General features: G+C 43.7%; 1 protein-coding gene across 4 annotated transcripts in view; it reads left to right on the top strand.

Moving 5' to 3' along the window:
• Positions 1-5,647: 5,647 nt before the first annotated feature.
• cfap52 (cilia and flagella associated protein 52) overlaps positions 5,648-16,798 on the top strand; it is a 75,270-nt gene continuing 64,119 nt past the window's right edge. Inside the window, exons 1-3 of one of the 4 annotated variants that reach the window (XM_085963488.1) lie at positions 5,648-5,868; positions 8,584-8,783; positions 14,839-14,975. In XM_085963488.1, coding sequence (XP_085819614.1) covers positions 5,808-5,868; positions 8,584-8,783; positions 14,839-14,975 — 398 coding nt within the window. In that variant the 5' untranslated portion in view covers positions 5,648-5,807. The remainder of the gene's footprint in view (positions 5,869-8,583; positions 8,784-14,838; positions 14,976-16,798) is intronic. The other 3 variants (XM_085963489.1, XM_085963487.1, XM_085963490.1) reach the window with 3 other exon arrangements.

The following is a 16,798-nucleotide window of genomic DNA, read 5'->3' as shown; positions in this document are numbered from 1 at the left end:
CCACCAGAAAGCAGAGGGGAGCAGATATGCGCCAGAATGCAATCCCAAGTTACTTTCCACCTCTACCCACCAAGATCCACAAACAAATCAGTGGTTGGAGGGGAGAAGCTTCGGCCAGTGTGATTATTGATGTGGAGAAATGTTAATAGGGATTAAGTACAGCATATTCACCGAGCATTTCGCTGAGGATTTGTGCAATCGCAACTTCAGCAGAAACCCTGCTAAGATGGTTTATGCGGAGTTTCAACAGATCTACTGACGAAGTTATGGTGGTCAATCATGAGACCCCCTGAAGAAATTTCCGAGTACACCGTTTAATCCTCATTAAGCTTCATAAATGAAAAACGAGTATCCTCACTATACCCTCAGTTATATGCTGCCAGCCAAAAGTGAGCATTCACTCAGCTCAAAACAATAAAAGGGATTAAACAACACCTCTGGACTGAGTAGGGGAAAAATGGGTACTTGTCACTGAAGAGTTGTGGCGTGGTGTAGACAAGAAGAGAACGCTGTCAGCAGGGTGGGGGAGGGGCAACTGCTTCCACATGCCGGGGTAGAGTTTCCGCTTGTTTCCGTTGGTAATATCAGCGCAATGCGGGCGGAATCATCAAAACCTGCACAAAAGATCAGGGAGTTTTAAACATGAGTTACGCTCAAAACCACTTGCGTTCGTGTTTTCCGTGATCTTTTACGCTGTTTCAAGATTCAATTTGCCTGCATCAGACCCCGCCCACAAAGCTGGCCATGCCCCCAGGTCGAAATTGGGAGATTGCACTGGTTCAGGAAGGCTCTTCAAATTTCCCTCTTTTTCTTAGGCGCACAGGCACTAGTAAGCATATTTTAATAGTTTTTTGATATCAAAAATATTTAATTTATTAAGAAACTGACTCATGAAACTATTAATTGGTTCCAGTATAGGTTTAAAAAAAAAAATTTCAGTAATTTAAATCAGGTTGCTCACAGGTGGAGGATGGGAAAATATTTAATAATCTCATTTTCAGCTATATTAATAAAATTTTTCTGGCCAACGTCAGGTCACTAGAAAATAAAATGGATGAGATCAAACTTGATCTCTCCTCACAGAAAAGGACAAAGGAATGCTGCGCCATGATCTTCACAGAGACCTGGTTGAACAACGGCATCCCTGACACCACCATCCAACTAGAAGGACGCACGGTCTTCCGCGCCGACAGAACAAGGGAGGCGGTTTGTGCATTTACACTAACAATGCCTGGTGCACTAACACGGACATAATCGATAGATCCTGTTCGGCTGATTTGGAATTCCTCATGGTAAGGTGCAGACCCTTCTACCTGCCTCGGGAATTCACGGCTGTTATCATCACTGCGGTCTACATCCCACCACACGCTAATGCCAAACTAGCACTGAAGGACCTCTACAGGGCCATCAGCGAACAACAAACTGCGCACCCAGACGGAGCTTTTATCGTCGCGGGGGACTTCAATCACATAAACCTAAAATCTGTACTACCGAAATTCCACCAGAATGTTTCCTGCCCCACAAGAGGGGAGAACACACTGGATCAAGTCTACACGAGCATTGTAGATGCTTATAAGGCCATTCCCTGCCCCCACCTTGGGAAGTCTGACCACCTCTCCCTGTTTCTAGCCCCGGCATACAAACCGCTCATCAAAAGAGGGAGAACATCAGTGAGAGCAGTGAAAGTATGGCCAGAGGGGGTAGTCTTGTAGCTTCAGGATTGCTTCGAATGCACTGATTGGGGCATGTTTGCCCATAATGACATCGAGGAATACGCATCCACAGTGCTATTCTACATTAACAGTTGCGTCGAGGTAGTCACGACCCATAAAAATATCAGGACATACCCCAACCAGAAACCCTGTATGAACGGAGAGGTCCGCTCACTGTTGAAAGCACGCGACGCAGCATTTAAATCTGGCGACGCGGCGGCTTACAGTGCAGCTAGGACCAACCTAAAAAAGGGTATCAGGACTGCCAAAAGGAAACAGACACTGCGGATAGAGGATCATTTCCACAACAACTCGGACCCCTGGCGCATGTGGCAAGGCATCCAGTCCATCACTGACTACAAGAGCAAAAACACCAGCCCCCCCGGTTAGCGATGCCTCCCTTCCGGAGGAGCTTAACAACTTCTACGCTCGCTTCGACAGGGACAACAGGGAGCCAGCTACCAAAGCCTTGCCACCCCCGGAAGACCAGGTGCTCACTCTGTCGACCTCCGACATAAGGGGTGTTCTACGCGGAGTGAACACACGAAAGGCTGCTGGACCGGATAGCATCCCTGGACGGGTACTCAAGGAATGTGCTGATCAGCTGGCTGATGTCTTCACCGCCATCTTCAATCTGTCATTGGCCCAGGCAGTAGTCCCTACATGCTTCAAGACCGCTACCATTATTCCTGTGCCAAAACAAATGGCTGTGACGTGCCTGAACGACTATCGACCTGTCGCACTCACACCCATCATAATGAAGTGTTTCGGGAGACTGGTCCTGGCTCACATCAAAGCCAGTGTTCCCGCCTCTCTTGACCAACACCAGTTTGCCTATCATGCAACCAGATCAACGGAGGATGCAATCACAACTGCTCTACACTCTGCACTGAATCATTTAGATGGTAAAGAGACCTACATCAGAATGCTGTTCATAGACTACAGCTCAGCATTCAACACTATCATCCCCAACAAGCTGGCCACCAAACTCCACACTCTTGGCCTGAACACTTCCCTCTGCAACTGGACCCTGGACTTCCTAACAAACAGACCCCAGTCTGTCAAATTAGGTAACCACACCTCCCCCCCCTGACCCTGAACACGGGGGCCCCACAAGGATGTGTGCTGAGCCCCCTCCTCTACTCCCTCTTCACCCATGACTGTGTGGCTGTTTGTGGTTCCAACACCATCATCAAGTTTGCGGATGATACCACGGTAGTAAGCCAGATCACCAACAATGATGAGTCAGCCTACAGGGAGGAGGTCCAGCATCTCGTGAAGTGGTGCGCCGATAACAACCTGGCCCTTAACATCAAGAAAACCAAAGAAATCATTGTGGACTTCAGGAAGTCTAAAGGCAGAAGTCACACCCCCATCCACATCAATGGGGCTGTGGTGGAAAGGGTGGACAGCTTTAAGTTCCTCGGAGTCCACATCACGGAAGACCTCTCCTGGTCCCTCAATACCTCCTCTCTGGTGAAGAAGGCCCAGCAGCGCCTATATTTCCTAAGGAGGCTGAAGGGATGTAACCTGTCACCCCTGATCCTCTCTAACTTTTACCGCTGCACAATAGAGAGCATCCTGACAAACTGTATCACAGTATGGTATGGCAGCTGTAGCTACTATGACCGGAAAGCCCTGCAGCGGGTAGTGAAAACTGCCCAACACATTACCGGCACCCGGCTACCGACCATAGAGCACATATACCAGAAACGCTGTTTACGGAGGTCACGGATCATCATCAAAGACCCTACCCACCCCCAGCCACAGTCTGTTCGCCCTCCTGCCATCTGGGAGACGCTACAGATGCATTCGCACCCGTACGACCAGATTTAGGAACAGTTTCTTTCCCAGGGCTGTCATCCTACTGAACTCCACAAATAAACTCTAAAGCCTGCACATCTGCCAATGCACTTTATTATGGTTATGTTTATGTTAATGTATTACAAGCCAAATGTATGTTGAACGTTCAAATGTCTTAATCTAAATGTACACTCTCGGGAGCCGCAAGCCTACATTTCGTTGTACTGCACTTGTGCACTAACAATGACAATAAAGTTGATTATGATTATGATTATTATGATTATGATTGCACCATGTTACCACTTAAATACATGAAGGAATACTTGTTAATGGAAAAAAAAAGAAACAATTACGTTCAATTATGCTGCACGATGGTGCTGGTTCATGGAAGATTTTACGTTTGTGATTATGTAAATGAAATTTAGCGGAAACGTGAACTGTAATCTAACCAGCGTAATTTCAAGTGCAATTTGGACGCAATTACCCGATTGCGCCCAAAGCGGAAACTCTACACCACTTTTGTTGAACCTGACTGACGGCATTTACCCCTAAAGCTTACACAGCACAATGATGAATTGAGTTGCAACAATTGTATCATGATGTTAATTATGCTGATCTATCATTTGTAGTTCCATTGCTTTCTCTTCATTTCTTTGTACTCACAACATTGTGCTTTTACCTTACTTTATAATGTAGCCTTTGTGTATTGTTAAAATTAATTAAAAGTGAATAAAACGTTATGGTTATTGTATGATTATATAAACTGTTCCAGTAGAGGACAGATGCAATGCAGCAACCTCTGGGATGTGTACTTATGCTTCTACTGCTGCACTGTGCTCCAGTCTGATTATTTATTTTACTTTACTGCATTCAATAAAGTCGTGTGTCGATTTTTTACGCCTTCCCCTTTAAATATTCCATCTCGTTCACCGTTGAACCGATGAAATACGTGCTCACAATGTGCGGTTGCTGTCAACCTTTTACAATTCAACTCGTTTGAACCGTAGATTTAACTCTTCGAAAGGAATTGCACATTCTGCCTTCAGAAGCGTTTAAGCAACACGATAAAATAACAACTCACGATGTTTTTAATTTTAAAAAATGCGGCAGGGAAAGATAACAAGGTTCCACCGAGATTTGAACTGGGATGGCTGGATTCAGAGTCCAGAGTGCTAACCATTACACCATGGAACCCCCACTGACTGCCCCTTGCATGCACCTCTTCTTCATTAGATCACGACTACATTATTCTGCAATGTGAATTCAGAACTTAGTCATTTCTATCAATGTGTTGTTATTCATTAAGCGTAGGACAGTGTGCAATCATTTTCTGCTACAATTAAAACACACCACACAGGTTCCACTAAGATTTGAATGCGGACTTTTGCAGCTAAAGCGCTAACTAGGACGCCAGGGAAACAGACACTGTTTTCGGTTCTAAACGTGTTTATTCCTCGAGGAGTGCGTGAAAATATTTCCTGGTTTGACCTTTCAGCTTTTTAAGAAACATTTCCATCAATGGTTGTTTCTGCAACTTAATTTTCTTACTCCGATGATTAACCCTAATAAATGTAACATAGTAAAACCTTCAATTCACACCCGTGGCCTGTAAATACAGCTTAAATTGCTGAATCATGCATACGCGTTGCAATGCAAAGGTGCTTCCTGCAATGGCATTTCTTTGTTTGTTTGCTTTGTCTTATTCTTGGAATGTAACCTTCAGGTTGCTCTGCCAGCACACACCCCGAACAAACATTATGGTCAAGTTAGAAAAACAGTTTTGGCTATTTATTGAGCGCTTCAGTATTATATAAATTGGAATTAAACTTTTATGACTTATATTAAACTTTTATTCAGTGTAACTGGTACATATAGAATTTCCTGCTTGATCCTCCAACAATGCGCAAAAACTCGCTCCCCTCACTGCGCATGTCATTGTCGGATCTCGCTCCGCTCACTGCGCATGTCATTGTCGGAACTCGCTCCGCTCACTGCGCATATCATTATCGGAACTCGATCCGCTCACTGCCCATGTCATTGTCGGATCTCGCTCCGCTCACTGCGCATGTCATTGTCGGAACTCGCTCCGCTCACTGCGCATGTCATTGTCGGATCTCGCTTCCCTCACTGCGCATGTCATTGTCGGAACTCGCTCCGCTCACTACGCATGTCATTGTCGGGACGCGCTCCCCCGCAGTGCGCGGTCTCCTAGCGACTGCTTGTACACAAACAGCGGGGAGCCGTTGCTGTTGAGCTGCTCTCGCTCATGGGACTCGCCTCCAACCGACAGCCATGGCCCAGGAAACCGAGGACCTCGCTCAACTGCAGCTCGAATCCATCATTGGATTCAACGGTAAGAGGCCGAACCTCTGGCAGGCCCTTGCAGGGTCCATGGCAGCCTCAGGCAGCTCTCTGGTCGCTATGGTTACAGCGTGGCGCGAGCAGCGTGCCCCGCTACCCGCAGCGTGTGAGGCCGTAAAACCCAGGGCACCCCAGCCAAAGCTGCACTCCTGGGCTGGGAGCGCAGGAGTTCTCCCGCGGGCTGCAGTACTTAGCAAAATCAAAATACTGTGGATGCTGGAAATCTGAAATAGAAACAGAAAATGCTGGAAATACTCAACAGGTCAGGCAGCATCTGTGGAGAGAGAAACAGAGTTTCGATTAGGCACTTTACAGCCTTCTGGACTCAACATCCAGTTCAACAATTTCTGACCATAACCTCTGCCCTTATTTTTTCATATGGCAGTTGTTGATGTTTCTGCCATTGCCATTAAAAAAATGTTTTGAGATTGAAATAAAGAATAGATTTGCCTTTCTAATCTAGGCTTTATTAACTTAAAAGTCCTGTAGCACATCTTCAACACCCAGTCCCAACTACAGGCTGGAAAGAACTGAATTTAAGATGGCCACCACAAATCACATGACATCAACTACCAATGAGATTACAACATATATCCCAAGGCAGGAAACAAACAACCAATCACAGTACTTCTTACTAAACATAAAGAATAATCACCACAGAGACCCAGGCAGAGTTTCAAAAAAATGAGCATTTTCTAGACTCATCTTTTGTTCCTTTACTTGTCCCATTACCATCACCTTTTGCTTTGTACTATCATCTCTTTTGTCATTTAATCGCTCCTGCCGTCCACCCTATCACAGACCTTCCCTTTTGTTCTTTCCTCCCCAACCCCCTGCACCTGCTTAAAATCTGTTACATTTCTAACATTTTCCAGTTCTGACGAAAGGTCATTGACCTGAAACGTTAACTCTGTTTCTCTCTTCACAGATGCTGCCTGACCTGCTGAGCATTGCCAGCATTTTCTGTTTCTATCTGCGATACTTAGATCGTGCACAGCTCGCCTGCCCACCCCCCAAAAATGCTCGTTTTTTGAAACTCTGACTGGGTCTCAAAACATTTTTTTTTAAAAACCTCTGCAGCCAGTAAGTTTATAAGGGACCCAGTAGGTCCAGCAGTCTGGTCCAACCACTTTTAAAACATAATTGCACACTGAGTTCACTGCACTGGAGTTGCACATAAACTTGAGCTCATCCAAAGCTCTGCTGCCTGTATCTAACCCACACCAAGTCCCGTTCGCCCATCACTCCTGTGCTCACTGCCCCGTGTCCTAACCCACACCAAGTCCCGTTCGCCCATCACTCCTGTGCTCACTGCCCCGTGTCCTAACCCACACCAAGTCCCGTTCGCCCATCACTCCTGTGCTCGCTGATCTACATTGGATCCCAGTCCGGCAGTGCCTCAATTTTAAAATTCTCATCCTTGTTTTCAAATCCCTCCATGGCCCCACCCCACTCCGCCCCGCCCATCTCTGTAATCTCCTCCAGCCCCACAACCCCCACCTCCCGAGATATCTGAGCTCTACCAATTCTGGAATCTTGCGCATCCCAGATTTTAATGATTCCACCATTGGTGGCCGTGCCTTCAGCTGCCGAGGCCCTAAGCTCTGGAATTCCTTCCATAAACCTCTCCGCCTCTCTCTCCTCCTTTAAGACGCTCTTTAAAACCTACCACTTTGACCGGTCATCTGTCCTAAAATCATCTTATGTGGCTCGGTGTCAAATTTTATTTGATAATGCCCCTGTGAAGCACCTTGGGACGTTTTACTCCGTTAAAGGTGTTATATAAATGTAAGTTGTTGTTGTATCCCCCCACACTCCTCCTCCCCCAACCTGGGCAAGGTAACACAAGGTGCCTGGCACCAGTTGAACCATCTGTCTGAAAAAAGATGAAAAGGTATGGTATTCGGTATTAACAAGTTTAAAATGCCTTCCTTTGCCTGGCCATTTGGAATTGGTGGCTCACCTTGTGATGAATCATGGATGTAATTGTTATGTCTGACATTGGTGATAGGTACTCGATTGCCTTGGCCTGAGCACATGGAGTTTGATAGTGCTGTTATCATTGTATTGTGTATAGGTATTCGATTGCTTTTGCCTAGGAGTGTGTGTGTGGAGCAGCCATTAAAAAGCAACATGAACTGAACTCTGCTTACGGCCTCTGGATTATCTTTGCAAATGCAACAGTAATGCTGCGTCTACTGCTCTTTGCAATCATCTTTTATTAACATGCTGTCAAAAATTAAATATTAATTTTTTCTTTCATTTTTGCCTATTGTCAGACCACTTCATATCTTTTATTGTGTGTTGATGTTTCTATAAAGCTGTTAATAGTTTATAATAGCACAGATGTATTGAGAAATAACTAGGCCCAACATATATTAGCGTTGTGTGTTCTGCATAGTGTTCTGTAGTGGAATTATACAAGATAAGTGACAATACAACTGTCTGTATAATCACCTGGATAAGCCACAGCGCTATGGTTAAAGCATTCAATTATTTGAGAGCATGGTACAAGCAAAATATAGCATTTTATTAAATACCAGTATTCTTAAACGATAGCAAAATACTGTGGATGCTGGAAAGCCGAAAAAACAACAGAAAATGCTGGAAAAACTCAGCAGGCCAGGCAACATCTGTGGAGAGAGAAATAGATTCTTAAATTCTGATGCAGATTGAACTCTGTGAGACTGTATTTCTGTGTTTACAGGCAAAGTGCCTTTTGGCTTATCCGTGCATCCTGACGGTGAAAATATAATTTACCCTCTGGGATGTACAACTATCATACAAAACCTGAACAAAAGCCAACAAGCCTTCCTGGAAAGCCATACTAACAATATCTCCTTCGTTGCGGTTAGTAAGAGTGGGAAATATATTGCCACTGGACAGGTCACTTATATGGGTTTCAAGGTAAGAAAAATGCATCGTTTTACAGACTTTTACCCTGAGGAAATTCAGTACAGTATTTCATGTTTAGAATACTGTATTAAGAACTTGAAATTCACTTTTTTTCCTCTTTACTCGACACTGTTGTATAAAAGAACTAGGGAGAGAAATTCATTATAGCCCCAGTTGGGCGCTAACTTTTAAAAGTTGAAAAGATTAGCTAAATCAAGCGCTCCACTTCCTGCCTGGAGTGCAACAGGCAGGGCGGTAGATGAGCAGCGCTGTACAATGGGCCATGCAGCACTGCCGCGTTGGAAGGCTCCTTCCCTCCCTTAAAGGGACGGGCCATTGCTACAGGCTCCGCAAGGGAAAGCAACTTACCTGGTCCCCGACGGCAGCTGCAATCCGGATCGATCAGCCCAATGCCTTGCAGCAGACTGCCAGGCTGATCGAGCGCTGGGGGGAAAAAAAACAGAGAATGAGCCTTTCAGTACTTTTTTTCCTACCTCGGCCTCCTCACCTTTAAGTATCGCCCCCGAAGCGGCTGGCTTCCCGATGAACGCCTCCTGCAGCTGCTGGTGTTTTTGCCCGGCGATGCTGCAGGGGGCGAAACCGAAGTTCGGGTCCGGGGCGATGCGCACGGCGATGACGTCACGATCTCTGGGCGAAGGAGATCAGGGCACAACGCCATGTCGCCGCCGCAAACCAAATTTAGCGGGAGGCAGTTTTCTCGCCGTGCCCGGGCTAATGGGAGGCGCTAACCAGCCGAATTTCTAGCCCCAGTATTTAAACTGTTTGTAGGGCAAAAATATAAAGGGGATTTGTGTGTAAGGCTTGTCAAGGCCCTGAATAATAAGTAAACTAATCTCCTCCCCATGATGATTTCTGTGAAATTCAAATAATAAAAGTGAACATCTAGAATTGGAGATATCACAGAAACCCCACAGTGCAGATAGAGGCCATTTCGGCCCATCGAGCCTGCACCGACACATATCCCACCCGATCCCCGTAACCCCTACACCAACACATATCCCACCCTATCCCCGTAACCCCACATATTTAATCCCCCTAACACTAAGGGTCAATTTATCATAGCCAATCAACCTAACCCGCATATGCTTTGGACTGTGGGAGGAAACCCACGCAAACACGGGGAGAATGTGCAAACTCCACACAGACAGTCACCTGAGGCCGGATTCGAACCCGGGTCCCTGGCGCTGTGAGGCAACAGTGCTAACCACTATGCCACCGTGCATCCAGGGAAGGGAGCAGAAAGGAAAGCAATTGTAAAACGACAGAATATTTCTTAGTCTTTAGTAGTTTCAACATAATTAAAAATATTTCCTCCTACTTTTGGTTTTGCACAGGAAGGCTAAAATACGGAGCAAGAATGATTAAATGTGTTGCGCTAGAACTGCGGTGGTTGAAAAGTGTTAACATTGAGATTTTTGCATTCAGTGACTCCAACTCTTGGGTGAGTGGCATTGGCAGAGAAATGCACACTCTTGATTGGGGAAAGGTGCATGAGGAAACTGAAAAAAAGTACATAAAATAAAGCCAATTGTCGAGTTCATACATGACCACTTAATGTACAATGAATGGTACACTATTGCTTAATCAGATGTAGCATTTGTATTTAGAACCACAAAACTGCTCTTGTTAAAGGCTAACCATAGTGTGCACAGTTCAATCCACATGTGCAAATTCACTCAAAACTTGTTGTAAGATTCTCTTTGTGAGATCTTTGATTCCAAAAGATTCAACGTTGAAACAAATTGGTAGCAGAGATTAAAACTTTATTTCTCTTGCTTTTATTCAGTACAAGCAAGGATCAACATCCCTTACGATGTCTTAGGCAGCGGTAACAAAGCATGAAGCATATTCTTACTACCCAGTTATGCCTTGAGTAAAAGTAGCGGTAGGAGTTGTCTGCACCATCTGGCATGGTCCTCTGGGTCTGCTATTCTCGCCTCCCAGTGTCCCTCGCCTTCTGGCACAATCCTCGAGTCCGCTATTCTGGCCTCTAGGTGTCAGGAACCAGTCCTTTACAATTAATCCTTCCTGTGATCTCCTTTTTATACTTTTTCTTTCCATTCAAACCTATGGAGGTGCCCTGGACCAATCACTGACTCACACTCAACTTTCTTTTCTTTCCATAGGGTCTCCTGGGTCACCTGACCTTACCCAGATTCATTCTTGTGTGGCTTCCCACAGTAGCTAAGTTATTTTAAAAACAAAGGATAATGCAATCACTTTTTAAGTTCTATACAGGCCCCTTCCTTATCTGACTGTTTTGCTACCTTATCAGTCTGGTTTCTTCTGCTGTACAGATAGCAGGCCATCTGTGCCTTGTTATTTTCAAACTTCCATAGCCTCGTGATTTCCAAGGTCTCATACTGTTCAGTTTCAATGCTCTATTGTCTGTGCTGGAAAGATGTGTGTGTTCTTTATTAAAGTCAGTCAAGTTACCTTATTTTCCCATCCACCCTTTGTAAGCTAATTATGATTGGTTACTTTGCCTTGTGAGCTAATTATGATTACATATATGTGTGTTTATATAAAGTAAATAATAATAAGCAAATCAATGAGTTAATTAATAAGGAAATTAGCTATAATTTCACATGATGAAGTAAGGAAACTTTGATGAAGTAAAGCAGCCCCAACTGTTCCATACTTCCCTGTCGCCTACCTTTACACCCAGTGTGCCTGCTAGGGGTAAAACATGCCAATCCCCCCTCCTGTCCCACTCACCCCAACCATCACTGCATCATTGGACACTGTTAGCAGATAAACAGTCACTGCCCCTCTCCGCTTTTCCCTTCAGAATGACCATTCACTCGTGAACAAAACCTTTGACATCCACAACCTTATTGTGGATGATTACTTTGACATCATGATTTTGACTAAAGCTTAATCCTGCCCCCTACTGAAGCCACTCTGTCAGGTTATACTTTCCACCACTTACCCTGCCCAAACTACTGTACTATAGTGGCAGTGTGACTCTTACCACCAAATCACACCTTGGTCTATCTACCCCTACTCCACTGGTGCTTTCTCCTTCTTTGAGCACCTCACTTTGTTCCACTGCAGTCCTTTTCAAATCCTCATTATCTACCACCTCTTCAAGCCTCACCCTAAGTCTCTCATTGAGATGTCCTCGCTCCTTTGCTCTATTAGCCTCTGCACTGAGAGACTCCTCATCCTTGGTAATTTACATCTTCATCTCAGCTCTCCTCTGAATTCACTGATTTCCTGCCCTCCCTAAACTTCTCCCTGCATATAAACTCTCCGGCCACCCCTCATTCTTGCCATCTAGCATGGCCTATCTACACCCACTTCCTTGTATCTCTCATCACCTACACCCCCTGACAACATCCTTCTGTTTCTGTCCTTGGGGGAAAAAACTGCCCCCCAAATCACCTACAGCTGCATTTTCTAAATCCAAACTGCCTAGCTATTGACCCCTCATTCGCTATAATACTTATGCAGCCATCAAGCTGGTTAACCACTCCCTCATGTCCACCTTTGATGCGCTTGTCTCCAGAAAAACCTTCAGTCTCTCCCATCCCGGTCGATCACCCTGGTATGGCCAACATCTTTGCTCCCTCAAGTCCAAGGGATCAGCATATCTGGCACACAACTCATTTAGCCTTCCAGCACCAGATTTGACTAGATCACATAAAGTGCTGTCGGGCCGCACTCCTCTGCAAAAACCACACGCTACGTCAGGATCCATACTGGAGAACAAAGATAAGCCCTGGCTTCTTTTCTTCATGATCAACTGTCTGCTTAAACCCCTCTTCCCCTCCACCGTCACCCTCATCTCCAACAACACACAAGGAGCTCATGGAGTTCTTTTGTCACTAAGATTGAGACCATCTGTTCAGCTGCGCCTGCTGCTTCTCCACCAACCCAAACTCCCAACCTTCCCTGCCGTAGCTCTGAAGCCGTGTCTTTCTCCAGTTTCTTTCATATCTCTCATGCCCTTTCCGAGCTCATTTTATTCATGAGACTCTCGTCCTGCTCCCTTGACCCAATTTCCACTAAACTGCTGACTAAACTGGGCCCTATGCTAGCTGATGTTAAAGTGAGGACAGGTCATGTCCCTTTCGCTTTCTGAACTGTCATCATCACCCCCATCTTTAATACCCTTGCCTGACAAATTTTGATCTAATTGAATGCCGAAACAGGCTCAACGGGCTGGACAGCCTACTCCTGTTCCTATCCTCAAAAAAAACACCCTTGGCCGCTCTGTCTTTGCAAACTACTGCCCCATCTCTAACCACCATTTCCTCTCTAACTTTCTTGAACATGTTGTTGCTTCCCAAATCCATGCCAACCTTTCCTACAATTTCATATTTGAATCACCTCCCATCCGTCCCTGCCACAGCAGTGATACAGCCGTAATCAAGGTCACAATGACTTCTTCTGAGACCGTGACTGATGTAAGAAAACTACCAGGCACTTGGTCTAAGCGTTAAACAAAGCTTTAATCAACTGTTTTACAACATGGAGGTCTAGTTGTGTCCTTCACTAGTTCCTGTTAAGAATGTCCTGCGTAAGCTGGGCCCGTGCCCGAGTATTTATACACTCCCTGGACAGAGCCACCCGCAGGCCGCTCAGTATTATTTCATAAGTCTTTCTTTCATGAATGACTGATTCATGTCAGTGACTATCGTGCCTTATCCCTCCTTATCCTCCCCAACCTCTCTAGCCTTTGAGGATTACTGAGTTGTGATTCTGGAAAACACCTTGATTGAAAATCATGTCCAATCATTAGAAAAGTAATGGAGGCATAGAATTCGTGATTCCTACAGACCAATCAGATTGTGGAAGACAATGCTCACCCAAAAAGTTAACCAGAAGAGGAAACTCATTCAGTTTTGCCTTTTTCTTAATAATAGCCCGGTACGCTGCGATACCGCCTTTGAAATCCACCGCAAGTTCGGGATTTCCGCATGCACTTGTGCATTTGCGAAATCCAGAAATTGCGGTCTGTCAGACAGGCACAAGCCTGTTTGCATCAGGTAAGGGGATATCTAAGGCATAATTAAACATTTTCAGATCGTAAACTATACACATACACTGTATCAAATGAGTTTCTGCAAATATTGGCCCGGATTACAGTTTTAATGTCTAAAATTATCAAAAAAATTAATTTTTAGTGAGGTTGGTGGAATGAAGATAATTACGAATAAAATTCCAATTCCATAAATTGTAATTAGATTAGATTTCGGGATTCCATTACATCTCATTACGGGATTCCCTTCGAAAATGATTAAAATGGAATTCTGCTTTGTGATTGGAGGACCAGGCCCTTGTGATCCCAGGTATGTTTCCGCACTGTCTGCGTCCTTGGGATCCGTGGGCCATTTCGCTCCCCTCTACCTCGAGGCCTCAGACCGCAAGTTTTCGCAGCCTTGACTCCAGCAGGTAGGTTCGTAATTCTTTCGCGGGTCGGAGGCGTACTCTGGAGGTACGCCTCCAACCGCAATTTCTGGCCCAATATGTAGCTTAGATTATACCTCAGGCAAGTGTACAAGTAGTGATGATAAAGGCAATATTGTGACAAAATATGTTCAAGAAATATTTGAAACCATTCTGCTGCAGGTACAGCTAAATAGAATCAGCAGCTATACATTTTAAAATTTAGAAATCCCACAGAAAATAGTGTGAAAAGCCACCCTAACACAGAAATAGCAACACAACCAAAAACCTCTTTAATCAAGGGTATTGTCCTGAAATGGTACGTTATTGGCTTTATTTCACAAATAAATCTAATTTATACGTGAGTTTTTTTTACCAACCCAGGATTTTAAAGCTATTAACAACATATTGTATTTATTCTAAAGGCAATTAACTTGCGGTCTAAGCTTGTCTTTGACACTAGAATAACTTCTAATGGTTGCAGAGTTTTTTTTAAATTCCCAATAGCAGTGATTACTTTTGATTTTAAGTCCTCTCAAATATGGATTTTCTCACCATTTAAAGTAATGATAAAAGAGATTATGTGGAAGATTGTAATTAGTTGTATTCAATGTGATCTAGACTGAAAGCTAGGCATTGTGTGTCTTTGCAGGCTGATATCATCATCTATAACTATGTTGAAAAAGAAATTCATGCGAGCATGACTCTTCACCAAGCCAAAGTTGAAGCGCTGGCATTTTCCCCAAATGATCTCTATTTGGTATCCATTGGAGGTCAGGATGACGGCAGGTAACATATGTTAAGAATCAAATGAAACATAGCATTAGAAATTGCCAAAATATGTCCTTTGATATAATGTGCATTAGAAAAGCTGCAAATGTAACAAAACAAATGTTAATTCATTTTGTCTTAAAGTCGGTTGAATAAATTGAAAGCTTCATTTGTTCTTGATTAACATAATAAAATCTTTGAAATCAATGTGGGAATTTACCAAACACCAAAATAATTTATTCTTCAAATGATTAATTTAACACTAGCATTGGTTTATTTAATTAGCTTTGTATTAATCTTTTTGGCAAATTACAGGTAGAGAAAGTAAATTATAATATCACAATATTATGTCAAAATGCATGCATCTACATCTAATTAAATGTAAAAAAAACTACCTAAGAAAAGTGAACAAGTATCAGAAACCAATACAAAAAATCTTTGCTGATGGTTCAGTTCATTACAGCAGTAAGTAGCTGACCATACAGACTGGGACAGTTCCACATTTGGTTGCCAGTCTGTGCTAAGTAGGTGATCTTAGTTGTAGCAGCAGCCACACCACACTATAATGATCCTCATTATCCACTGGTTAGGAAGAGGAAACATTGCTCAAAGTTCCTGCTTCTGATCGCAGCTGTTGGAGAAATGTCCTAAAATTGCCTTAAATGTGTCTTCAAGATGGAGTCAGTAGTCAAATTGAAAACTGGGAAAGATAAAGGCTTATCCTATTAAACTGTGAAGGCTTATAAAATCAAAACATTCCTTACCAGAGACTGAAAATAGCAAGTTAAAGGAGATGTAAAGAGCCCCTGCCTGTGCGAGACCCTTTGAGAGCAATAATCTAAAAAACTATGGAGTAAACGTGTGACCTAGCACTCTAGGTGCTCGTGCTTCTTTGATTTGGAGGTTGTCAGAGCTACCAATAAGCCAATTGACACCAAAAGGTCCGAACTCAGATTGATCAATAGAATTAAGGAGCTTTTTTTGAAAATTAAGGATATGTAAGATGGTGTATTTGACACTAAAGTCTTCAGTTCTTAGTTTTAGTAGCTCTTGTAGTAGAAGGAGTTCTTTGTCTAGTATATGTAGAAAGGTGTCTCTGTCAAATCAGTGCCTCACCAACTGAGAGAGAGACAGATTACAGAAGTTAGGATTGTACAGCCAAGCACAGGCAGTGTGTCACTTAGATGATCAAGGCAGGTGAGATTTAAGACAGCTAGTCCAGATGTAGGCAACAGCACAGAAGGCAAATTTACCCAAGAGGAGCTGATCCAGGGGCAATAGCAGCTCAATAGATGGAGGTTCATCACTTTGATATCTCAGAAGTCTAACACCATCCTCCCAGAAGATGGCATGGCATCTATGCCAGCTCATAAGGATGAGGTCATATACATTCTGAAAATATTGCCGACTACAAGCATATAGACTTTAATTGATTCAATAGACTGACTATCTAATGCTGTTAATTTATCAGTTATCTAAGGAGTTTAATCCTTAATTAATCTCACAAAATTATGTCAATCTCGGGCACTGTTCCCAACTGTAAATTTATAACCAGTAAGCAGTTAATGCTAATTGCTGTGACGTAACTGAACTGCTCTTGTAACCTTGTTATTTATTTTGTTAATTAACCCTATTTACTAAGTATTTGCTTACTCAGTGTTGAAGTTTAAGTGCTGCTAACTATGATTCCAAGATTAATAAACAATTGTTAGTTCATGACTTTGTTGTCTGATTTCTTCTTTGATAATTGGCAAGAAAAGGTTAATTCATTAACTCAGCAGCTTGTGCAGATCCTGATGGGAGGTTGGTCGTGTAAATGCTAATACAATCTGAACTGGTTG

This window comes from Somniosus microcephalus, chromosome 21 (assembly GCF_052327205.1).
Source record: "Somniosus microcephalus isolate GS21.2 chromosome 21, FLI_Smic_1.0, whole genome shotgun sequence".
In the NCBI taxonomy this organism is placed as follows: domain Eukaryota; kingdom Metazoa; phylum Chordata; class Chondrichthyes; order Squaliformes; family Somniosidae; genus Somniosus; species Somniosus microcephalus.
The sequence above is the reverse complement of the archived record's forward strand: the minus strand, read 5'-3'. Positions and strand labels throughout refer to the sequence as shown.